The 27,316-nt window shown below is 38.3% G+C and overlaps 1 protein-coding gene across 1 annotated transcript in view; it reads right to left on the bottom strand.

Moving 5' to 3' along the window:
• WDR49 (WD repeat domain 49) overlaps positions 1–27,316 on the bottom strand; it is a 183,541-nt gene that overhangs the window by 89,687 nt on the left and 66,538 nt on the right. The window contains exon 7 of the mRNA XM_037988593.2: positions 9,407–9,640. Within this exon, the coding sequence (XP_037844521.2) occupies positions 9,407–9,640 (234 nt within the window). The remainder of the gene's footprint in view (positions 1–9,406; positions 9,641–27,316) is intronic.

Here is a 27,316-nt window from a genome sequence, read left to right as displayed (position 1 = left end):
CTGCAACAACACAGGGGTTAGAGATGCCTACCCCCCACACAGTTAAAAATTCATGTATGATGTTGATCCCCCAAAAACTTAAGTACTAATATTCCACCATTGACCAGAAGCCTTACTGATAACATAAACAGTTGATTAATACACATTTTGTATGTTACACGTACTACACACTGTATTCTTACAACAAAGGAAGCTAGAGAAAAGAAAATGTTATTAAGAAAATTATATGAAAGAGGAAATATACTTACTATTTATTGAGTGGAAGTCAATTATCATAAGGGTCTTCACTTGTGTCTTCTTCACATTGAGAAGGCTGAGGAGGAGGAAGACGGAGGGTTGGACTTACTGTCTCACGGGTGACAGAGACCAAAGAGGTAGCGGAAGTGGAAGGGGAGGCAGGAGGCCAGGAGAGGCAGGCACACTTGGTGTAACTTCACAGAAACATCTTGTAATTTCTGTCTGACTTTTTTGCTTTTTCTTTTCTCTAAAAATGTTTTCAAATAGTACCAATCCCTCTTCCAATATGTGCTTTAGTTTCAGTGCCTATATTGTAGAAAGGTCTATGCCATAAGATAAGTCAAAAGCAGTCTTGAATAATCAGAATGCTGCTGCCAGATTGCCTAACGTCCATTATTGTCTAACGTCCATTTGTTTTCTGGCACTGCTTCTTCTATGTCTTCTTTCTCAGTCACTGGTTTGAAAGCACTCCTCTTCATCAAGTCATCTTCTGTTCATTCCTCTGATTTAGTGTTTATCACATCTTGAATTTCCCCAAAATCCATGTCTTGAAACCCTTCACGTCACCCCCATTCCCACCGTTTTTGCCATGTTCACAATCTCTTTCATGATTTCCTTGACTGGCTCTGTGACTCCTGTGAAGTCCTTGACTCCTGTCATGACTCCTGTCCGTGACTCCTTTCCTTGACTCCTGTGAAGTCATGTGCAACATATGGACACAGTTTTCTTCAGCAGGAATTTATTGTTTCGGGTGTGAGGGCTCTCGTGACCTTTTCTATAGCAATGATGGCATCTTCAATGGTGTGATCCTGCCAGGCTTTCATGACATTCTCTCTATTCTGATTCTTTTCCATAGCATTGACGGTCTTTTTCATAAAATCCCAGTACCATGCGTAATGAGCCTTAAAGGTCCTCATGACCCCCCTTGTCTAGAGGTTGATTTAGAGATGTTGTGTTTGGGGGCAAGTAGATCACTTTGATGCCTTTAGTGTTGAAATCATGAGGTTCTGTGGGGCCAGGGGCATTGCGTAATATCAAAAGAACTTTAAAAAGCAGTCTCTAACTGGTAAGGTGCTTCCTGACTTCAAGTGCAAAGTATTGAAAGAACCAGTTCAGAAAAAGCATTCTCATTGACCAGGCCTTCATGTTGTACAGCCAAAAGAATAGTGGTTGATGTTTGTCTTTTCCATTCTGGGCTCATAGGTTAGCAGCTTTGTAGACAAGTGCTGTCCTGATCAAAAGCCTGGCTGCATTTGCACAAAATAGCAGAGTTGGCCTATCCCTTCCTGCCTTAAATCCTGATGCTTGCTTCTCTTCCTTATTAGTAAACATCCTTTGTGGCATTTTTCTTTCAGAATAAGGCATTTTCATCTGCTTAAAAAATTTGTTCAGGCAGCAATCCTTTCTTCTCAATGATTTCCTTAATGGTGTCTGGAAACTCATTTCTGCTTCTTGATTGGCAGAATCTGCTCCTCCTATTATTTTGATATTTTTTATACCAAACTATTTTCTAAGGTTATCAAACTATCCTTTGCTGGAATTAAATTCTCCAGCTTTAGGTATTTCACCTTTCTTTTGCTTTAAATTATTGTATAATGACTGCTCATTCTCTAATCATATTAGTCTATAGGTATGCCTTTCTTATAGCAACCTGCACCCACATAAGACCTATATTTTCAATATGAGATAAAAAGATATTTCACAAAAAATATATATGGTTTTTGCACCTGCTGGTGTAACTATAGCAATGGTTTCATTAATTTCTTTTTCTTTTTTTATGGTGGTCCTAATGCTGGATTCGTTTATATTGAAATGGCAAGCAACCACAACTGCAGACCTCAACCTATCGTACGTATCAAGCAACTCAACTTTTCTTACAATGTCATCAGTTTTCTCTGCTTCTTGGTAGTACTTACAGCATCCCTAGTGACACTTCTTATGAGTTCCATGGTATTATTCAAAGTTTATGGTACTGCAATAAACAAGATGAAAATATGCAAGAAGTTCGAGAGATCACATTTTCCTGAGACAGGTCATTTAATGTAGAGAGCAACTGCTCATTTGGAGATGATTAGTATCACATGGCATTTTAAGCAAATGCAACACTTGAGCTCACCACAACAGCAACAGGGGGTGGCTATGAAATCACTACAGTAGTGCAGTATGTACTACAGTTAATTTTTTTGTTTGTTTGTTTGAGACAACGTCTTGCTCTGTTGCCCAGGCTGGAGTGCAGTGGTGCTATCTTGGCTAACTGCAACCTCTGGCTCCCGGGTTCAAGCAATTCTCTGCCACAGCCTCCCGAGTAGCTGGGATTACAGGCACCCACCACCACACTCGGCTAATTTTTTTGTAAAGACAAGGTTTCACCATGTTGGCCAGGCTGGTCTTGAACTCCTGAACTCGTGATCCGCCCACCTCGGCCTCCCAAAGTGCTGAGATTACATGCACAAGCCACTGCACCCAGTCCGTACTACAGTTAATTTTACGCAGTTATGATTTAATACTATATCTTTTTGTTTGCATTTCTCTTGACTGCAAATGGTGCCATGTACAGTCTGTTTGAATATGTAAGTTTTGATAAATTTTAACTTTTTATAATAGATTTTGTATATTTTATGGTACTAACTAATAAAATAGGCTAGTATATATATTATATATATATATATCTTTTATGTGTTCATTCTATGTATAATATTTTCTTAATTTTTTTATATTTCTGGGTAATTTATCTGTATTTTTTAATTGTTGTAAATATCCAAAAAAAAAGTTCCAATATATTCATTTTTAAAAATCCATGTGGAGCTGGGCACGGTGGCTATGCCTGTAATCCCAGCTACTCAGGAAGCTGAGGCAGGAGAGTCACTTGAGGCCAGGAGTTTGAGCCTGCAGTGAGCCATGATCATGCCACTACACTCCAGCCTGGACAACACAGTGGAAAAAAAAAAAAAAATCAAATACATATGGCCCCTCCCAGTTCAAACCAGTGAAGTTGAAGGGTCAACTGTATATATAAAAATATATATATATATTCACTTGTTTAAGAAGTAGAATAGCCCTTAAACATTGCTTGTGGAAGTCATAAAACTAGTTGCCTAAGGGAAAGGAAACTGAGTAGGGGGATAAGAGAAAATATTTGCCATATTCCTTTTTGTTGTTTTGAATTTTTCAGTATGTAAATATGTTATTTCTTCCAAGCTAATCACATTAAATAAATGTGTATCTGTTCGGACATGTATGTGTGCATGTACGTGTATGTTTTAGTATAACCTCCAAAACTAGGAACTTCTTATCAAGTGACGACAGCACACTGCCTCAGAACTGACATATAACAAATTATAGCTTTAAGCTAGCCAAAACAACAACAACAACAAAAAACACAACTGTATTAACAGAACGGATGTCGCTTGGTGCCCAGCAAAGAGGCAGGAAAGGAGAAAATTTTCATTGTATAAATCCAGTTCTGTTCAAAACAGCAACTCATGGATTTTGCACTAAGTGTAAATCCTAAAAAGGTAGACTGTCTTGTACGATGGAAATAAATTTCCCTCAAACCTGTCCTCTTTTCTCCGATTTTACAATTACCAAGGGAACCACCAATTGAATTGTTTGGGTCCTCAAATACCCTCAATTTCCAAAAAATTATGTGCAGAAAAGAGGACAAAAGATATGCTATCAAGAGAAAATTATACCTCATCCCTCGTTTTTTAAATAATGGAAGGCCACATGTTTATTATAAATTTTGGACATGCATATGTATACATGGAGCTGTTTGGACTGCAATAATCTAAATTAAGATAAGGTAACTATAAATTGTAAATAAGGTTAAGGGTGGAAAAGTTTACTATAAAATTTTGAATATGATGGCATAGATAATAACTTGGTACAGATGCTTTACATGTATACATAATGGAATTTTTTGACAAGAAAGATTTTTTTAGTGTTTACCTTTGATATATTTTTATATTGTGCCACAGTAAAGAAACAAAAAGCTGCAATTAAATGATGATAAAGCCAAGTGCAATGGCTCGTGCCTGTAATCCCAGCACTTTGGGAAGCCGAGGCGGGTGGATCACAAGGTCAGGAGTTCGAGACCAGCCTGACCAACATGGTGAAACCCTGTCTCCACTAAAAATGCAAAAATTAGCCAGGCGTGGTGGCACACACCTGTAATCCCAGCTACTCAGGAGGTTGAGGCAGGAACCCAGAAGGCAGAGGTTGCAGTGAGCCGAGATAGCACCACTTCACTCTAGCCTGGGTGACAGAGTGAGACACTGTCTCAAAAAAACAAAGATGATAAATATTTGCTTGTCAGTTAATCTTGAAGCAACCAAAGGTAAGGGCACCACCACTCTATGGCTGTGACCTGGACCAGCCCCCATTTTTAAAAAATAATTTGGCAGTTTGTAGATAGTATAATAATCAAGCCTCAAGAAACAGCATCACGCCAGATAAAGTGAAGAAGGTCTAGTATTGAAATTTGCAAAGCCAGCATGCTTCCGGATTATGAAAACCCCGGAGAGAACCTCAGGTCGCTTGGAATAAGCCAGGTGATCACTGTCTGACCTATCTCTTCATGTAACCAAGTATGTGATTAATATATTAGAGGTTAGAAGCGGGATAAAAAAGTAAGATTCTAAGACGCAATTTGTTTCTCAAATTATCTGATATTCATATCCTTTAGCCTAGAAATTTACTCCTAAGAATTTACCCTAAAGAGATATAGTCATAAGTATCAATGTATTTATCTACAAAAAAATCATAATAGTAAAATCTACATCAAGGGAAATGGATCAGTATATTACGATATGTATATACAATGGGCTACTGCTGCCTTTTAAAAATGATAAAGTAGTTCTACATTTAGCCGCAAGAAAATATATTCTAACATATTATTGAATAAAAAAGTATGTTACAGAGCCTTGTTTATGTAAAATAGTCTATGCACAGAAAGATGTTTAGAATATGTTGATATCAGCAATAGTTTTGTATTTGAGTTTTACTGCATTGCTTTAATTTCTTACACTAATCATGTAACATTTTGCAGCAGTTACTTAAAAAAAGTTATTTTGATAAGAAAAATTGTAAATACCATTTAGTCTATTAAAATTTGATGACACCTGAATGTCTAGCTTGATTATAAATGTGTTCAAGGTTCCCAACAAACTGAAACATTATCTATTTTACAAAAATACATAAACCTACATCATTAGGATGAGAATCATTGTGATAACACAAATATTTCATCTCTTCTAGTTTATATATCTAGACATACATGTTTTAAAGTTTTCCAAATTCATGAGTGTTTTTTTGTTTTCTTTTGTTTTCTTGTAAAAAGCTTCATAAGAACTGAGTGCAGAGATGGTTCATTAGATCTGCTTTCAGGATATTGGATTGCTTTAATTCTTTCCAAGTTGTACATTCCAGAGGACTCCTTCATCCAGTCCCAACTTGTTGTGCAGCTGGCTGTGAGAAAAAACTTTGCCAGGTGAAATAGAGTATATGATTTCTTTTAAAAGGCTTTGCATGGCTTAACACCACTTTCCTAGACTAGGATACAAGGGTATCAAAAGACAGGAAGATAAATAAAAGTTACAGAAATGTCCCAAGCTGCTTTTATATAGGAATTATATTGGGTCCCCACTGAAGTCCAAATACAAGGAAATAATAAAGTGTAGGCAACATGTTGAAATGACAACAGAAGGGAAGGTTTTCATTAAATTCAAGCAAAGGGAAAATGTTCAAGAAAGACACCAAACCAAATAACCAAAGATCAAGAGACCATGGACTGAAAAAGCATGACTTCCTGTTACGCTTGACATGAAAAATGGCAATAATTTATCAAGTCTAGTAGTTGAGCATTCATTTTGTGATCAGAACAGTGTTAGGAGCTGGGGGAAAATACAAAAATGGAAGAAAAGGCTCTTCCCCTCACACCAAAAACATAGAAAGAGAGAGAAATAAGTTTAGTTAAGTGTTTAACTGGGAAAACAACTAAAAAATGTGGCCAATGCTCAGGAAGAGGAGAAGTAAGTGTGGGTTCAGAAGGCTCTGGAGACTTCAGGGAGCTAAGGACCAAAGCTGAGGCTTGCAACTAAATGTTTACAAGACGAAACTGCAATGGTGAAGAAGAGAAGGCGGAGGATAAACAACTTTTCCACCTCAAGGGGCATTCCTGAGGAGAAGCAGGGGTAGGGACAAACTGCAGTTCAGGGTGTCCTCACCCTTCTAATTCTTCCTAACATTTGTTAGCACATGCCACAGTGTTAACATAAAGATTAAGGAATCTCAAGAAGTTAATAAGAAAAGGAGATGTCATAATGCAGCGACATTCACCCTATGTGGTATGGGGGACCTGAAAGAACCTTTCAGGGCTGGCAGCATGAGAGACAAGAGGACACTTCCAAGATTTCAGTCCTAACAAGGCAATGCCAGGGAGGCACATGTTATTCCCATTACTATTCCTACACCCCCACAGACACACACATTTTAAGAAGCTGGCAAACTAAAGCTCAGACAGGCTAAGCAGTCTGTTCAGAATTTGAACCCACATATTTCCAACCCAGCAGTTCTGAAAACTTTTGGTCTTGGGATTCCTTTGCATTCTTAAAAAGTATTGAAGAATCCAAATAGCTTTATGTGAAATACACACACACACACACACACACACACGTACACATATATAATACAGATAGATCGATCTGTATTTTTATATATGTTTACCATATTAGACATTTATAGGGAGACGGTAATGCACAAAAATATAACAGCACACATTCCCTTAGTCATAAGAGCAATGCTGTTATCACACAACACACATCATACAGCCTCTAGAATACTCCAGTGTACACTTTTGAGAGAATGAAAGTTTAGAAAGAAAACAATAAATTAATATTATGATGAAAATAGTATTGACCTCCCAGATTCCCTGAGAGAATCTGAGTCTCCCAGAGGTCCAAGATCACACTGTGAAAAATGTTGTTTTAATCTCAATTCTATGCTTTACTTTTCCAAGACCAGACAGTGATGCATTCAACGAATGGCCATCAATATGCTAACATCCTTTTACTGCTTTAACTCCCACAATGTCTGCGAAGTATTCCCAAACTGGCCACCCCAAAATAAACCCTCTCTCCAAAAATGCACTGTGAGTGCTCAAGCTTCTTTGCAGGTGCTCACGTTGTATCTTCGGTCTAGAACTACCTCCTCCTCCTTTTAGAGATTTTAGCTTTCAGGGTTCTGCTGAAATGTGACCAACACTGGCCCCAGGCAGAATTGATCGCTCTCCATAAAGAGCACTTCGGTTTTACCTCTACTTCGTTTTACTGCGTTCTACTGTTTCCTTGTTAGTAATATGTCTCCCTTCCCTTCTTTCATTCCACAATCCTGTAAGGAGCACCTGTCCAGCAATCATCAGCACTATGGGTAGGACCCAGATCTTCCCTTAAAGAGCAGAATCTTCCTGAGCTACTGGGGGAGTAAACTAGTTTATTAATCTCTAATTCTTCATCCTTGGCACCTGACACTTGTTCAAAACTGTGTTATTTGCTTTGTCTGACTACTCTAAAATGATAAATTATCACTGGTTTATGGGAATGTGAGTGATATTTTCTTTGCACTTTTCTGCAATACATTTTTATAATTATAAATATAACACATACAGTGTTCATGTTTCTATAGCTTAGCAGCTAATAGGAAATGCTGTGGTATGTGGTACACAGCTCTATGTGCTTTACATACATATCAATACTTATCATTATTTATGTTATTCACAGCAAGTAGAGGTGTGAATACTCAATCATATAGTGATACATCCTATATCATATACGATATGTACATTGTTCTTCGGTTGTCTATAAGTTGCATGTATGTGAGTTACCTTGGCTTTGTCTTTGTGCCCCAAATAAATCCAGATCTTCTTTGTGTCTAATTTCCTGAATTTCTCAGGGAACATTGCTCATCTTACGGCCAGGCAACATAGGATTTTAACATCTACACACAAATTTAGCATTTTAACTTTGCAGATCTCAATTAGGAGAATGTTCTCTTGGAAACAAATACATCTTTCAGTGGCCACCAGGGAGTCAAATTAACTGGTTGCCTTCATAAAGTTCAGTAAAACATTTAGCAGGAAATGTTTTCCCGCAGATGGAATTCAAAATGAGTTGTTTTCTAAATGATTTTATTTCCTAGAATAACCAGAAAACAGTGTTTTAAATAGTGACATGACACACTACTCATTACTAACAAAGGGCTTCCCACCCCTTGCACAAAATCTCCACTAGTCATTTCTGTGTGAATGCAGAAACTTCTGCAGAAGGGAAAAGAAAGAATGGATTGAGTTACTGTTTAATTGGCTGCAAGCTGGAGACTTGCTTCTGTTTGGCTCCTGCTGTGCTGTTACCATCAGGCCTGAGGGAATCGCTGCAGCAGGCTAACCTCTGATGCTGCTTGCTCCCGTCATGGCACCCACAGGCTGCCCCACACTGAGCTCACTGGCTTCACTGGCTGGGCCGCCCTCTCCTCCAAGAAGGGCTGTGGTCTGTGCAGCAACTCTGCTCCAGGGGAGCCCTGCTTCTTCATTGAGATGCAGGTAATGGTCCCCTAAGCCAAGGCTGCGAAGCGTCATTAAAGTGGTGGGGAGACAAACAACACTCGTGCTGCATACCAAGTGGCATCACATTTAACCGAATCATTTTATTATGAATACATTCCAGGCTGCCACTGTGAACCACTGGTGTAAAATATGCTGGCAAAATGGATCTCTGCTAATTATGTTTCATGCATATTTCAGAACTTTCCACAGGGATACAGGAAGATGGTATTCATAAAAGGGAATATTACAAGCAGGGTCACTTGCATTCGGCTCAAGACTAGCAGATAACAAAGACAAGTTTGATTATCTTACAGGTTGTTTTGTTTTAGCCGGAATGCTGTAATTCCTTATAACTCTATCGCTGCTCCTGGGGTCACTGGCTGAAAATGAAATCATTCTCCAAGTCCAACTGAATGTGTATTATTACAGAAAAGCACATGGCTATTAAATCATTTCTTCCCATATTTACCTTTACTATATTTGTCTTCCATTTTACCTTAAACTGAATGAAGTAAATGAGCCTCTGGATTTGGAGATATATTAGGAGAGTGAAAGAAAAGAAAGCATCATTACCTGCTTCAGGATAGAATTGTAAAGAACACAAGTGACTGCTTTCTCATGGCTTTTCACCCTCTTGCTGGCATCGGTTTTCATTGCCAACAATGCTAGCCGGTTATTAAATGAGATGAAAAGTCGTCCATGGGCTTCATCAAAGTGGAAGAGACATCTGAAGTCCTGACTTTCGGGGAAAGAACAAGCTATCCTCTGGATGGACAGCTGGTGTTGAATATCCCAGAGTCTCAAAACCTGGATGAAAAGTGATAAAATCGTTTCAATATGTCAAAGATAATTCTAATTTTGTAGCAAATTTTTTTCCAGCTCACCCTCAGTTGTTTCCTCCACAGTGTGGTAACTGGTTCTCAATTCTGTCATAGCACCTATTATTTTGTATTTCAGTCACCTGTTTAAATATCTCCTAAATTGTAAGCTCCTCCAGGAAAGGGATTGGGTTCTATTTCAGTCCCTGGTATAAGGCTTGGCATTTAGTATGTGTTTGTGGTGGGCAGAATAATAGTCCCCCAAAGATGTCCGTGTCCTAATTCCTAGAACCTGTGAATATGTTATCTTTGTGGCAAAAGAGATTCTGCAGTACGACTAAATTAAGGACTTTGAGATGGTGAGATTGTCCTGGATTATTTGGGTGAGTCCAATCACAAGGGTCTTTAAATGTGAAAGAGGGAGGCAGAAAAATGATTAGAATGGTGCAATATGAGGACTCTTCCTAGTCCTGCTGGCTTTGAAGAGGGCCATGATCCAAGGAAGCTTGAAAAGACAAAGGAATGGTTTCTCCCCCAGAGCCGCCAGAAAGGATGAGACTCATGTCAAATTCTAACCTACAGAACACAAAACAAGTTTGTGCTGTTTCAAGCTACTAAGTTTGTGCTCATGTGTTATACTAGCAATAGAAAACTAATACAGTTCTCTCTCCCTCTCTCTCTGTCTATATATACACGTGTGTATACATATATATGTGTATATGTGTGTGTAGATATATGTATCTATATATGTGCATATAGCTATATACGCATATATATGTATGTATGTGTATATATGTATATATATGTATTTTTGGTAAAATAAAAGAAGTGGCATTAAATGAGGTCAAGTTCATATAACCATAGATATTAAATTCTTGTTCAAACACCTTCAAGACACGTAAATGACATGCATTTACCAATGGCTAGTAGAAGGCAACACTGAATCCTTGCTCAAGAAATAAGTTGCTTTAGATTCAACAGACATTAAAAAATTGTTTTTCTTTTTCTTCTATTTTCTAATGGCTCCCTTCAGTCCAAAGAAGGTGAGTCACACTAAGTGTCCCAGGAAGAAAACAGAAAGATAGCTTTGTGGTGCAAGTGTTGGTGCTATCAGTAGTGGTGCAGAATTAACAGAGGCTATTGAGGCAGTAAAAAAACCTCTCCAAAAGGGGATATCAAGCAAGTCATCAAGACCTTGTTTACTTTTAAAAAACATGTAGAATGTGTCTGTTGTACAAAATCTAGAAGCATCACAGGGCTTTTATTTTAACCATATCTCTGTAACCTAGGGTCAGATTTCCTGGGTTCTAATCTCAGTTCTATTCCTTACTAACAGGGGGACCCCCAATAATTTTTTTTTCATCTGAGTTTTTAATGTAGTTTCTACCTCACCTAATGCTATGAGAATTAAATGAGAGTCTATATCAAGCACTTAACATGATGACAAGCCTGTAATGTGTTCAGTGAATGTTCCTTATTATTATGTCTATTTTATTTTTTCATTGTGTAAATATTAGAACCTAAAAGCAGAAAATATTATTTCAAATAAACTAGTCTATCCAACCTGAAAAATATTTCTAAATTATCTATAGAAGATAGTTTCTGTTTAGATGAGTCCTTATTACCCCATAAGGCAAGCAACCTTATAATTTTTAACCTATTTTAAATCATATATCCCTTTGGGGGAAAAAAAATCTATTGAAAATGATAGTTCTATCCCAACTCATCAAATGCATATACCCATATATACATACAATTTTACACATAATTTATTTGGGTACATAGACACACCTCACAAATATACCAACAGGTCCTAGGAATCTACAAGATAGGAATCCTTACAGTAATTATTAAATATGTTCATCCAAAGACATCTTCTTTTACCTTTTCATTCTACCTTACCCTCTTCTCACACCTGCATAAGCTTCCTCTTACCCCTTTTCTCCAGGTTAAATGATCCCAATTCCTTCAATTATTTCAGTATCAGTTTTCAGATCTCACTACCACCTACCATGGTGCTCATGTATTACCACAATGGCCACTTGATTCTCTCAATGTCTTTGTTTCCGCTTTCTCTCTAGGGGAGGGTCGTCATCCAGATCTTGTTTACTTTTAAAACCCATAGTAAGATGTGTCCATTGTATAAAGTCAAATAGCACCAGAAGGCTTTTATCTCAAATCATATATTCTACTCCAGTCCCAATCCTTAGAGATGGCCTTCTTTTACTCTTTCATTCTTTCTGGGTTATGATTTTTTCCGTAACACTAAATAATATAATTGTGTACACATGTGTGTATATATATGTGTGTGTAGTGTATATACTTTATATATAACTAGATCTAGTGACTCAGAAAGAAGAAGAAAAATTACTTATACTCCTTTTCTCCCTTTCTCCTCCCGTTTCTCCCAAGTTAGCATTTTAATTTTTTTTGACTTGTTGGGGTCATAATTTTAAATATGTTTATACGTTAATTATTGACCCATTAATTTAACACTATCTGTAAGCACCCAAAAATCTTTAAGGATCTGCTTTAAGGAAGTCACTCAGAATTGAGCTAATATTTCCACTGTGTTCTAATCATTACAGGTGCTATTATTTCTTTAAGGCAGCCTATTTTTGCGTTAGCTGATTAAGCCTCTCCTTCATGCTTTTCACTTGCCTTGATGTCTTAATTGAGCAAAATTCTATATATTATTCCCATGAACAAATAACCAAGCCAGATGTCTACTCTCCTGTTTCCAAAAATACATTTTTTAATTAAGACTAAAATTTTTCCTATTTTTGATGTAGAGTTTCAAGTGGCAATATCATTTTGAATCCTAATTTAATTATATTGACAATTCCTCCCTGATTTCTCCACATATCCCATAGGACATTGATATGGTTAGGCTTAGTGCCATTATGTCACCACTCAAATCTCATCTTGAATTATAATCTCCAGGTGTTGAGGGAGAGACCTGGTGGGAGGTTATTGGATCACGGGGGCAATTTTTCCCATGCTGTTCTCGTGATAGTGCATGAGTTTTTACGAGATCTGATGGTTTTGTAAGCATCTGGCATTTCCCCTGCTTGCAATTCTCTCTCCTACAGCCATGTTAAGAAGGCCCTTGATTCCCCTTCACCTTCTGCCATAATTGTATGTTCCTGAGGCCTCCTTAGCCATGTGGAACTGTGAGTCAGTTCCTCACCATTCCTTTATAAATTACCAAGTCTCAGGTAATTCTTTATAGCAGTGTGAAAATGGGCTAATACAGACATAGGCAGTGTTTGATAAATATTTTTTGAATTAAAGATTGTGGCTCACTCTGTCTATACCCAGATCATTGATGAAAAGATCAAACAAGATAGGCCCAAGAATACAACACTCCCACACAAAAAGTTTCCTTCACTTCTACATATTTATTTACCCAATTGCAGATCTCACATAATCCACAATGAAAATTTACAGGATTTTTTAAAATATCTTGCAAAATAATTATGCTTCTAGCATAGGGTAATGTCTCCATTTACCCTAACTACCAGCCCTTATAACAAACTTGAACTAGCCTAGTTAATCTCTATTTAGTAAACCACATCACCAATCCCTCTGACCCGAAAAATATAGATTCATAGGGAAAATTGGGTTTTCTTGCCAAAGATTTTTATTAAAGAACTCATTTGGGTTTTTAATCATCACTAAAAAAAAAAAAATTAAAAAAATTAAAATATTCTGGCAGCTCTCCAGGAAATGCTTATCTTAAAAAAATATATAAATTCTGTTCTAAATATAAATAGAATTGATAAGCTTTTATTTTGAATGTTAGTTATAAAATTAGACATATTTAGATCATTCTCAAATACTTATATTACTAATGATAGTCATGCCTTCATTATTCAAAATCCTGTCTTGTTTAGTATGGACCCCTTCTAACAAATAGACACTTCATGTCAGAATAATAATATAGGGTATAGTTGAGTACACATTGACAATAACTCCACAGTATTAATGAACTATAATTTCTCCAGAATCATTTTTCATTGTGTTAAGTAATTTATATTGGATTTGATATTTCACTGACATTTAGAAACATAAATTATATGATAAATTAAAAACAGGTGAGTCATAGCCTGTCTAGTCTACAACAGGTTACTTCTTGTTGTCAGGAATTAAAACTAGAAATATTTTTATCAGAATGTGCACATTCATTAATTTTTTAAATTAATGTTTACTGTTCTTCTTCCTCTGGGGAACCCTAAACTCTCTCAATTAATGATCCCACTAAGTTCACCTTCCATCTTTAATTCTCTAATTTTGCTTTCTGCTGAGAATTAAGCAACAGCATTGAAGTACAGCCATGAAAGCATAAAATGGGTGACGGTATATGACCTCCCTTATGTTCTTAATTTTTCCTACCAGTGGTTCTTAAACTTGACTTTAGAAACAACTATGATGTTCTAGAAATCTCTTATGCTTTGACCCTTTCCCAGACCGATTAAATCAGAATCTCTGAGGATTGGGCTCAGATATTAGTATTTTTTAAAATTTTTTCCCAGGCATTTCCTTTGTATTATACCTAACTTCTCTGTTTTGTTTTAAGGTCAATAATAATCTCCTTGAAAAAGAAATCTTTCCTTCAGCTTAATTAGTAATATCGCATAGCTTGGCTTTAAACCAAATAATTGTATTCCCCTTCTTTTTTATCAGTCTATATCCTTTTAATCACAAAAGCCCTCACATTAATTCAGTTTTATTAATCAAGTCCTTTGACAAAAATGTCATTTAAATATCTAGTCATTATTTGAGAATCCTGCGTTCTCACCTTCTTTTATATTCAAGTTGACTTCTGGAATAGAATTAAACCACAGTTCAGAAAGGAGTATGTCTAATTTCAATTTTCATTTCAGATATCCTAGAAAGGTTTTCTTTATTCTTAGTAGAAAAATAGATTCACAAACCTTTAAGCTTAAAAATTACAATGGAATACTTTTTGTAATTTGTATTATCCACAAAGTTTTATTTAAATTGATCTGTATCTATTTACATCACTACATCTGAGAACTTGTGATATCTGTCTAAACTCAGACTTACTAAATCAAGTCCATGAACAGGCATGTTTGGGGGCTCTGTATTTCATGTTCACTTTTATATTAGCAATAATAAGCACCTAAGTTTATGATTTTATATTAAGGCAAATAAATGTTGCCTTAATTAGTAATATCATATAGTTTTTCAAATAATGATGACATTTTCTTGCATAATCTTTTTCTTCTTTTAACTGTTAACCTCTTAGCAATGCAATATTACAAGTGAATACTGTATTATTTATATACTATAGATCTACAAATCAATGGATTGAGACTCCAGATACCCAATCCTAGTTTTCATCCGAGTCAGTTCAGGTATGTGATTTTTATCTTTCCATTTGCTCATCTTTCTGCTGAAGGGGCCTCTACCAGCTCTGGAGTTCTGTCAAATTTGTCTGCAGTGTAGTATCTAAATACTCTAAAATAGCAATATTTCAAACAAATTTAAAAAGGTACATTGTGAGGATCGAATCAAAGAAATGAGGACATCACCATGTTTTCAGTCTAGCTTTGCTGAAGAATCCCCTACTCCCTGCCAGGGATGGACAGAATCACTATTATTCACATAGGCATCACAGAGCTATAAGAAATAAATCAGTAAATAAAGAAAGAAAGCGTTTCTTCTGTGGTACAAATAGTACATTTATAAGTGGATAACTTCATAGATATAGGTAGGGGTATAAATAGATGTGTGAATGGATAGAAAATCTATTTTCAGTGCACTTTTAAATCCAAATCAGTATTATTTACATACTAGCAACATGTTTAATTCAAAGTAGTCAGAAAATTAAACAATTTGTAATTTCCTCATAAAGGCATAAAAGTGAAGGAGACGTAGAAAACAGACTTAGAGATTCCATTTAAAGGAGACCTGCTTGGCTTTACCAAACATGTACTAACTCCTCTCATCCTGTAAGAGATAAATATAAAATAACAATAAGAAAAAAGGGAGAGTGTGTATATGCCTCCGTGTGTGTGTGTGTATGTGTGTGTGTGTGTGTGTATTACTAGGGGATTTTTGAGTACAGCAGTGCAGCAGCCCAGCTCACCAGGAGCAATCCACACAAATGGATAGCCTACTTGCAGATAATAGGATAACAGGAATGGAGGGCATTGCTTTTCCTGAACACACATTTATGTACTAACAATCTATTTTATTTATTTAGAGGTTAGGCCTTTCAGTAATCCACAAAAGCATAATCAGTAAATGCTTAAAGACAATTTTGTTTGACATGATGTATGCTAGCAGAACTATTCTACTGAATACCTTGGCTAACATTTTTATCTTAAAGTCATATAACAGTTCTTCCTTCAAAAAAGATTTTTGCTATTTTTTTCCCAGGACTGAAATCAAACTTAAAATACTAGTTTGAAATTAAAATCTTCTCCTCTGCCATTTATCTTTAAATTGCTACTATAACTATTGTCAGGCCTCTGAGCCCAGGCTAAGCCATCACATCCCCTGTGACCTGCACGTATACATCTGGAAGTCCTGAAGTAACTGAAGAATCACAAAAGAAGTGAAAATGGCCAGTCCCTGCCTTAACTGATGACACTCCCTTGTGAAACCCCTTCTCTTGGCTCATCCTGGCTCAAAAGTTCCCCCACTGAGCACCCCCTGCCCCTGCCTACCAGAGAAAAACCCCCTTTGACTGTAATTTTCCACTACCCACCCAAATCTTATAAAACGGTCCCACCCCTATCTCCCTTTGCTGACTCTGTTTTCGGACTCAGTCCGCCTGCACCCAGGTGATTAAAGAAGTTTATTGCTCACACAAAGCCTGTTTGGTGGTCTCTTCACATGGACGCAAGCGAAATTTGGTGCCATGACTCGGATTGGGGGACCTCCCTTGAGAGATCAAGCCCCTGTCCTCTTGCTGTTTGCTCCATAAGAAAGATCCTCCTAAGATCTCTGGTCCTCAGACCAACCAGCCCAAGGAACATCTCACCAATTTAAAACCAAGTAAGCAGCCTCTTTACTCTCTTCTCCAACCTCTCTCACTATCTCTCAACCTCTTTCTCCTTTCAATCTTGGCACCATCCTTCAATCTCTCCCTTCTCTACATTTCAATTCCTTTCCTTTTCTGGTAGAGACAGAGGAGTAGCGTTTTATCCGTGAACTCAAAACTCCAGCGCCAGTCATGGGCTCGGGAAGACAGTCTTTCTTTGGTGTTAATCAAGGGACGCCTGCTTCATTATTCACTCACATTTCAGAGGTGTCTGATCATGCGGGGACACCTGCCTTGGTCTTTCACCCTTAGCAGCAAGCACCACTTCTCTAGGGGGCAAGCACCTCCCACCCCTTCTCTCTGTGTCTCTACCCTCTCTTTTCTCTGGGCTTGCCTCCTTCACTATGGGCAACCTTCTACCCTCCATTCCTCCCTCTTCTCCCTTAGCCTGTGTTCTCAAAAACTTAAAACCTCTTCAACTCACACCTGACCTAAAACCTAAATACCATTTTTTCTTCTGCAACACCGCTTGGCCCCAATACAAACTTGACAATGGCTCTAAATGGCCAGAAAATGGCACTTTCGATTTCTCCATCCTACAAGACCTAGATAAGTTTTGTCAAAAAATGGGCAACTGGTCTGAGGTGACTTACATTCAGGCATTTCTCACACTTCGTTCCCTCCCTAGTCTCTGTTCCCAATGCGATTCCTCCCAAATCCTCCTCCTTTCCCTCCCGCCTGTCCCCTCAGTCCCAATCTCAAGCGTCCCAGAGACTTTCCAATCTTCCTTTTCTACAGACCCATCTGACTTCTCCCCTCCTCCCCAGGCTGCTCCTTGCCAGGCCAAGGCAGGTCCCAATTCTTCCTCAGCCTCCGCTCCCCCACCCTATAATCTTTTTATCACCTCCCCTCCTCACACCCCCTCTGTCCAGCTTACAGTTTCCTTCCACGACTGGCCCTCCCCCACCTGTCCAGCAATTTCCTCTTAAAAAGGTGTCTGGAGCTAAAGGCGTAGTCAAGGTTAATGCTCCTTTTTTCTTTATTCGACCTCTCCCAAATCAGTTAGTGTTTAGGCTCTTTTTTGTCAAATATAAAAACTCACCTGGCCAGCAATTTCCTCTTAAAGAGGTGGCTGGAGCTGAAGGCATAGCCAAGGCTAATGTTCCTTTTTCTTTATCAGACCTCTGCCAAATCAGTTAGCGTTTAGGCCCTTTTTCATCAAATATAAAAAATCAACCCAGTTCATGGCCCATTTGGCAACAACACTTAGACGCTTTACCGCCCTAGACCCAGAGAGGCCAGAAGGCCGTCTTATTCTCAATATGTATTTTATCACCCAGTCAGCTCCTGACACTAGAAAAAAGCTCCAAAAATTAGATTTCGGCCCTTGAGCTCCACAACAGGACTTAATTGACCCCACCTTCAAGGTGTACAATAATAGAGTAGAGGCAGCCAGGTAGCAACATATTTCTGAGTTGCAATTCCTTGCCTCCATTGTGAGAGAAACCCCAGGACATCTCCAGCACACAAGAACTTCAAAACACCTAAGCCACAGTGGTCAGGTTTTCCTTCAGGACCTCCTCCCCTAGGATCTTACTTCAAGTGCTGGAAATCTGGCCACTAGGTCAAGGAATGCCCAGAGCCCAGGATTCCTCCTAAGCCATATCCCATCTGTGCGGGACCCCACTGGAAATTAGACTGTCCAACTTGCCCAAGGCTCTGATTGACTCCTTCCCAGATCTTCTCAACTTAGCAGCTGAAGACTGACTCTGCCCAAATGTCTCAGAAGCTTCCTGGACCATCACAGATGCTTTAGGTAACTCTTACGGTAGAGGGTAAGTCTGTCCCCTTCTTAATCAATATGGAGGCTACCTACTCCACATTACCTTCTTTTCAAGGGCCTGTTTCCCTTGCCTCCATAACTGCTGTGGTATTGATGGCCAGGCTTCTAAACCTCTTAAAACTCCCCAGCTCTCGTGCCAACTTGGACAACATTCTTTTATACACTCCTTTTTAGTTATCCCCACCTGCCCAGCTCCCTTATTAGGTTAAGACATTTTAACATTATCTGCTTCCCTGACTATTCCTGGACTATAGCCACATCTCATTGCATCCCTTCTTTCCAACCCAAAGTTTCCTTTGCATCTTCCTCTCGTATCCCCCAACCTTAACCTGCAAGTATGGGACATCTCTACACCTTCCCTGGCAACTGATAACATGCCCATTACTATCCCATTAAAACCTAATCACCCTTACCCCGCTCAACGCAAATATCCCATCCCACAACAGGCTTTAAAGGGATTAAAGCCTGTTATTACTCGCCTGCTACAGCATGGGTTTCTAAAACCTATAAACTCTCCTTACAATTTCCCCATTTTACCTGTCCAAAAACCAGACAAGTCTTACAGGTTAGTTCAGGATCTGTGCCTTATCAACCAAATTGTTTTCCCTATCTACCCTGTAGTGCCCAACCCGTTCACTCTTTTGTCCTCAATACCTTCCTCCACAACTCACTATTCTGTTCTTGATCTTAAAGATGCTTTTTTCACTATTCCTCTGCACCCCTCATCCCAGCCTCTCTTTGCTTTTAACTGGACTGACCCTGACACCCATCAGTCCCAGCAACTTACCTGGGCTGTGCTGCTGCAAGCCTTCAGGGACAGCCCTCATTACTTCAGCCAAGCTCTTTCTCATGATTTACTTTCTTTCCACCCTTCCACTTCTCACCTTATTCAATATATTGATGACCTTCTACTTTGTAGCCCCTCCTTTGAATCTTCTCAACAAGACACCCTCCTGCTCCTTCAACATTTATTCTCTAAATGATATTGTGTATCCCTCTCCAAAGCTCAAATTTAATCTCTATCCATTACCTACCTAGGCATAATTCTTCATAAAAACACACATGGTCTCCTTGCCGATCCTGTCCGACTGATCTCTCAAACCCCAACACCTTCTACAAAACGACAAATCCTTTCCTTCCTAGGCATGGTTGGGTACTTTTACCTTTGGATACCTGGTTTTGCCATCCTAACAAAACCATTATATAAACTCACAAAAGGAAAGCTAGCTGACCCCATAGATCCTAAATCCTTTCCCCACTCCTCTTTTTGTTCCTTGAAGACAACTTTAGAGATTGCTCCCACACTAGTTCTCCCTGACTCATCTCAACCCTTTTCATTACACACAGCTGAAGTGCAGGGTTGTGCAATCGGAATTCTTATACAAGGACCGGGACCGTGCCCTGTAGCCTTTTTGTCCAAACAACTTGACCTTATTGTTTTAGGCTGGCCATCATGTCTCCGTGCAGCAGCTGCTGCTGCCCTAATACTTTTAGAGGCCCTCAAAATCACAAACTATGCTCAACTCACTCTCCACAGCTCTCATAACTTCCAAAATCTATTTTCTTCCTCACACCTGATGCATATGCTTTCTGCTCCCTGGCTCCTTCAGCTATACTCACTCTTTGTTGAGTCTCCCACAATTACCATTGTTCCTGCCCCGGACTTCAATCTGGCCTCCCACATTATTCCAGATACCACACCCGACCCCCATGACTGTGTCTCTCTGATCCACCTGACATTCACTCCATTTCTCCATATTTCCTTCTTTCCTGATCCTCACTCTGATCACATTTGGTGTATTGATGGCAATTTCACCAGGCCTAATCACCACGCACCAGCAAAGGCAGGCTATGCTATAGTATCTTCCACACCTATCGTTGAGGCTACCACTGCACCACTACCTCTGCCCTACTGCCTCCACCACCTCTCAGCAAGCCCAACTCATTGCCTTAACTCGAACCCTTGCTCTCGCAAATGGACTACATGTCAATATTTAGGATCTACACTCTACATATGCCTTCCATATCCTGCACTACCATGCTGTTGTATTGGCAGAAAGAAATGTCCTCACTATGCAAGGATCCTCCATCATTAATGCCTCTTTAATAAAAATGCTTCTCAAGGCCACTTTACTTCCAAAGGAAGCTGGAGTCATTCACTGCAAGGGCAATCAAAAGGCATCAGATGCCATCACTCAGGACAACACTTATGCTGATAAGGTAGCTAAAAAAGCAGCTAGCATTCCAACTTCTATCCCTCACGGCAGTTTTTCTCCTTCACATCTGGCCACTCCTACTTACTCCCCCACTGAAACTTCCACTTATCAGTCTCTTTCCACACAAGGCAAATGGTTCTTGGACCAATGAAAATATCTCCTTCCAGCCTCACAGGCCCATTCTTTTCTGTCATCATTTCATAACCTCTTCCATGTAGGTTACAAACCTCTAGCTCACCTCTTAGAACCTCTCATGTCCTTTCCATCGTGGAAATCTATCCTTAAGGCAATCATTCTCAGTGTTCCATCTGCTATTTTACCACTCCCCAGGGATTGTTCAGGCCCCCTCCCTTCCCTACGCATCAAGTTCGGGGATTCGCCCATGCCCAGGACTAGCAAATTAATTTTACTCACATGCCCCGAGTCAGGAAACTACAACGCCTCTTGGTCTGGGTAGACACTTTGACTGGATGGGTAGAGGCCTTTCCCAAAGTATCTGAGAAGGCCACCATGGTCATTTCTTCCCTTCTGTCAGACATAATTCCTTGGTTTGGCCTTCCCACCTCTATACAGTCTGATAACGGACCGGCCTTTACTAATCAAATCACCCAAGCAGTTTCTCAGAGTCTTGGTATTCAGTAGCGCCTGGTTTTACCTCAAACTGCCACATTTAAGTCTCTCTTTAAGTGGATAGAAGATCTTAAGTGACAGAGCACACTCCAATACGTTCACCCTGATGAAGTCCTATTCTTTTATACTTACTCTTATTCTCGTTCCTGTTCTTATACCAACCTCTACCTCTCCCCAGCTATCTCCACCACACTATCAATCTCAGTCACTCTCTCCTAGCCATTTGTAATCCTTCTTTAACAAACAATTGCTAGCTTGGTATTTCTCTTTCCTCCAAAATTGCCGAGGGCTCGACTTACTCACTGCTTTAAAAAAAAAAAAAAAGGCCTCTGTGTATTTTTAAATGAAGAGTGTTGTTTTTACCTAAATCAATCTGGCCTGGTATATGACAACATAAAAAAACTCAAAGATACAGCCTAAACTTGCCAACCAAGCAAGTAATTATGCTGAACCCCCTTGGGCACTCTCTAATGGGATGTCCTGGGTCCTCCCAATTCTTAGTTCTTTAACATCTGCTTTACTCCTTCTCTTATTCAGACCTTGCATCTTCCGTTTAGTTTCTCAATTCATCCAAAACCATATCCAGGCCATCACCAATCATTCTATATGACAAATACTCCTTTTAACAACCCCACAATTTCACCCCTTACCACAAAATCCTCCTTCAACTTGACTCCTCCCACTCTAGGTTCCCATGCCGCCCCTAATCCCACTTGAAGCAGCCCTGAGAAACATCGCCCATTATCTTTCCACACCACCCCTCAAAATGTTCACCTTCCCAACACTTCAACACAATTTTGTTTTATTTTTCTTATTAATATAAGAAGACAGGAATGTCAGGCCTCTGAGCCCAAGCTAAGCCATCATATCCCCTGTGACCTGCATGTATACATCTAGATGGCCTGAAGTAATTGAAGAATCACAAAAAAAGTGAAAATGGCATGTTCTTGCCTTAACTGATGACATTCCACCACAAAAGAAGTGAAAATGGCTGGTCCCTTCCTTAACTGATGACACTACCTTGTGAAATCCCTTCTCCTGGCTCATCCTGGCTCAAAAACTCCCCCACTGAGCACCTTGTGACCCCTGCCCCTGCCCACCAGAGAACAGCACCCTTTGACTATAATTTTCCACTGCCCACCCAAATCTTATAAAACGTCCCTACCCTCATCTCCCTTTGCTATCTCTCTTTTCGGACTCAGTCCGCCTGCACCCAGGTGATTAGAAAGCTTTATTGCTCACATAAAGGCTGTTTTGTGGTCTCTTCACAGGGACACGAGTGAAAACCATTATCTTCTATTTTTTTTAGCTCTCTTCAACAGAAATGAGAGAAGACACACAGCTCTAAGACTCGAATTTCCATTACGTGTCTGTTTATTTTTTCATTGACCTTAAAAGAGGCAAAACGTTTTCTAACAACTCTGATTTGTTGGACAGAAATCTCATTGATTTCCCAGTTCAAATTTGCAATAGGCTGGGCACGGTAGCTCACACCTGTAATACCAGCACTTTAGGAGGCCGAGGCAGGCAGACCACTTGAGGTCAGGAGTTGACCTTCCTGGCCAACATGGTGAAATCACGTCTCTACTAAAACTACAAAAAAGTAGCTGGGCATGGTGATGCAGGCCTGTAATCCCAGCTACATGGGAGGCTGAGGGAGGAGAATTGCTTGAGCATGAGAAGCAGAGGTTGAAGTGAGCCAAGGTCACTGCACTCCAGGCTGGGCAACAAAGCGAGACTTCGTCTCAAAACAAACACACACACACACACACACACACACACAAAAACACACACACACAGAGAGAGAGAAACAAATTTACAATAAATTTAACTAATGCCAACATTTCATTTAAGGTGCATTCTTTTTTTAGGACAGAAGTTCATTTGGAGAATTTTTTTTTTTTTTTTTTTTGAGGTGGAGTCTCACTCTGTCGCCCAGGCTGGAGTGCAGTGGCCAGATCTCAGCTCACTGCAAGCTCTGCCTTCCGGGTTTACGCCATTCTCCTGCCTCAGCCTCCAGAGTAGCTGGGACTACAGGCGCCCGCCACCTCGCCCGGCTAGTTTTTTGTATTTTTTAGTAGAGATGGGGTTTCACCGGGTTAGCCAGGATGGTCTTGATCTCCTGACCTCGTGATCTGCCCGTCTCGGCCTCCCAAAGTGCTGGGATTACAGGCTTGAGCCACTGTGCCCAGCCTGTTTGGAGAATTTATAAATCTCAGGTTGATTCTTTGCAATTATCATTATTCACATAAAATTAAAATCTTAACGGAATTTTTCTTTGCCTTTAAAAATGTCTTTTAACTTTCAAAGATGACAGCTCCTCTTTTAATTTACAAATTAAAACACTTTAAATTTTAAAATTCTTTTTTTACTCAATACTTATACTAACAACTTAAAAAAATCAAAAGCAGCTACAACATGAGAATTCTGATTCAATTATCATTAAAAACTAGGTTTTTGTAAGGGGTCTTCCTGCTTCAAAGAAATACAGTTCTGAATAAAACATAATTTTTGGCTGGCTGTGGTGGCCACATCTGGAATCTCAGCACTTTGGGAGACTGAGGTGGGAAAAATCTTTTGATGCCAGGAATTTGAGACCAGCCTGGACAACATACAAAGACCCTGTCTCTATTAAAAAAAAAAAAAAAAAAAAAAAAACACCACACACACACACACATACACACACACACATAAATAAAACATACTTTCTGTTGCCTTGCTGGACCTTCAGGAAGTAAGAAGCATTTCCATGGGTCCAAAAACAAAACAAGGGAAAAAGAAACAAACTTAAAGTGGGGACAGTAACAGCAGACATAAAGGAAAGAACTACAACCAGAAGCCTAAGCCTTGGTCCACCAGCAAGATATAGCCATTGCAGTGAGACTCCTAAACTGGGCAACTGAGATGTAGAATGTAGTAGCCTCAAGACAGTAGTTTTGCACATTTATACCCTACAGAAACAAACACAAATCTTCTGTGGAAGAAAGCATCTTCAGTTTAGTTCCTCAGAATAACTATACATTAGTAACAGTAAAAAATGAGGGAACAAGAAAGATAACCAAACATAAAAGGAAACAAGTCACTATGAGGAAGAATCACCAGAATAGCAAATATCAAATTAAGAACACAAAGAACTCCAGATATTCTCATTATAAGCAAGAATGTAAAATAATTAGGTATAACATTAAAGAGTTAAAAGTCAGGATCCCGTAAATGAACAAGCAACAAGAGACTATCCAAAATTACAAGAGAGTTCAAAAAAAAACTTTTAGAAAAAAGTTAGTTGAAATTAAAACCCAATGTATGAGTAATATAGAAAGTGGCCTGCTCTCCATTAGAAACAACCTCAAGAAAGTCAAGAATATAAGAATGCCTCCTAAAATACAGAGAAACAAATCTGAACATAGAATGGGATGTAAATTAAAGCATGCAATTTTTATGGAATTTAGTGAAGACTGAATAAACAGAGAAATACTGAGAGCTCTTTCTCAATGTTTTAAAGATGTCAAACATTACCAAGCTCAATGAAATTTCAATCCAAATACTGATAGAGCTTTTCATGGGAATGGGACATTTGTATTGATCCTAAAATTTACTTGGAAGGATAATATGTCAGAGGATAGTTCAAATGGAAAAAGAAAAACAATAAGTAGGAATTACCCTACCCGGCATCAAAATACACAATAAAGATAGAATGGTTAAACCATGGTATATTAGTATAGGAAAAGATAAGTAAATTAATGGAAAGAATAAAGCATATACAAACAAATTCATGTATCTATAGTAATTCAGATGATGATAACAATGGCATTTCAAACCAGTAGGAGAGACAGATTATTCAAAAAATAACCTTAGGCAACCATTTGTAGAAAAAAACTACACAAAAATGAACTATAAAGTTAAATGCAAAAAACAAAAATCAACAATAGAAAAAGTATTAGCAGAAAATAAAGAATATTTTTATAATAACTTACAAATAGGAGATGTGGAAGATATTTTGTGTCTAAGCTAGACACAAAATTTAAAGCCATAAAGAAAACCATTCCTTAGACTCATTTTTTGAAAAGTCTTGACTTTTTCTTGATTGAAATAGCTTAAAATTTTTTGTTGTCTTTTCTTTGTTATACACATTGCAAATATTTTGCCTCTTTAAAGCATAAATTTTCAAACTTTGTTTTTTTCATTTAAAAGTTTTAAATATGTATAAAATTGAGTCTAAGAAATGGTTTCCTTAGATAAATGTCATGATCAAATATTGCACAAAAATCAATAAATATAAATGGCCAATAAATATTTGTAAAAGAAATTCACCCCAGTTTTTGTTCATCAGGTTCACACACAAAAATGAACCCATTTTCACTGTTGACAAGAGTATGGGAAAACAAGCACTTTCCTATACCTCTGATGAGCATGCCTATGGGTACATTTCTTCACTGTAATAGGCAATATTTATGGAAAGCCTTTGAGATCTAATAGTAGCATAACTTCTAGAAACTTATTACAAAAAAAAAACCCTAAGAGGTCTTAAAGGGTTGTGTGTGTGTGTGCGCATGTGTGTGTGTGCGTTTGTGTGTGTGTATCATGGCTAACAAAGGTAAAAAACTTAGAAACAATATCTCTTTTAATCAATAAGTGATTAAGTAGTTAAATTATGGCCATCCATACCATGAATTACTATATAGCCAAAAAATGCAGATATATGTATATCTATGTGTCTATCTATAAAGATCTTCAAGCGATACTGTTTAGGAAAAAGCAAATTGTAGAAAAATATGTGTCATATGATACCATTTACATAAAAACTAATAATAAATACTACCCTGTATTCGTTCACACTCACAGGATAATATATAGTAATATATTAAAGTTGTATTTTATTACAATGATATTATAATACATTATTATGTATAACATATTAAGTATATAGCAAAATAATATAAGAAGATATACATCAAGGGTGGTTAATAGTTATTCCTTGGGAAAGAAATTGATTTGAAGGTGAAATGATCATAAGGAATATTCACTTTTTGCACTATATGCTTCCTCATCATTTGTAATTTTTATAGGATGGCATTAATCCATTTACTGGTGTACTTTAAATGAAAATTCTTGGTTTCTGGACGGATAGATGGAAGTCGGGGTGGGGAACAGTGTGGAAAAAAGAAAAGAAGACAAAAGGGTAAGATGTAGTCATTCCACACAAAAGTCTGATTATATTCTTACCAACCATAGGTCTACAATATAGAAGCCAGGTTCTGAGAAAAAGCAGAACCTCAAACAAAGGATAAAGTCACAGACTGATTTGCTTCTTCTGACCAAATCAGGATTAGTGGCCTAGGGGAGAATAGTTAGGAGTAATGAAAAAACTGAATTAGGCTCACAGGCTGAATGTCAATCTCCAGCAGAGAGGTTTGACATAGGCTTTGAGAATCATTTTTACTCCGCATGGTGGTTCCTCTCCAAATGACCAAGTTACTTGCCCTCAGCAGGGCCTCAACGCCAGTGACTGCCATCTCAAGAGAATCAGTTTAGGAGTTCAAAGCAAAATACAACTGAACTCTTTAATCATCACTGGAAAGTAGCAATAGAGAAGATTTCCAAAAAAGAAATGAAGTTTCAGATCATTTTTGCAGAAAATTTTGTAGATCTAAATTGCTTTGTCTACAGATCTTCTAATTCAGCAATTCATTGACCAAAACATGTTTCAATCAAAAGCTCTTGAAAACATAAATGTGTTTTCATTTTTTCTAACTTAGCCCCAGTCCTATAAAATATCCACAAGAATTTGATGGCAATAAAGCAGAGGCTTGCCCTGGTGGCGGAATGCATTGTTGTTTGTTGTAAGGACATAAAGACTGAGATCACGGTGCATTCATTAAAGTGAAATAGGTTTAGACTAACAGAAAGACAGCATGACAAGCTTCATTATAATGTAATGCAAACAAAACAAAAATAGAAAGA

This window comes from Chlorocebus sabaeus, chromosome 15 (genome assembly GCF_047675955.1).
Source record: "Chlorocebus sabaeus isolate Y175 chromosome 15, mChlSab1.0.hap1, whole genome shotgun sequence".
Lineage (NCBI taxonomy): Eukaryota > Metazoa > Chordata > Mammalia > Primates > Cercopithecidae > Chlorocebus > Chlorocebus sabaeus.
The sequence above is the reverse complement of the archived record's forward strand: the minus strand, read 5'-3'. Positions and strand labels throughout refer to the sequence as shown.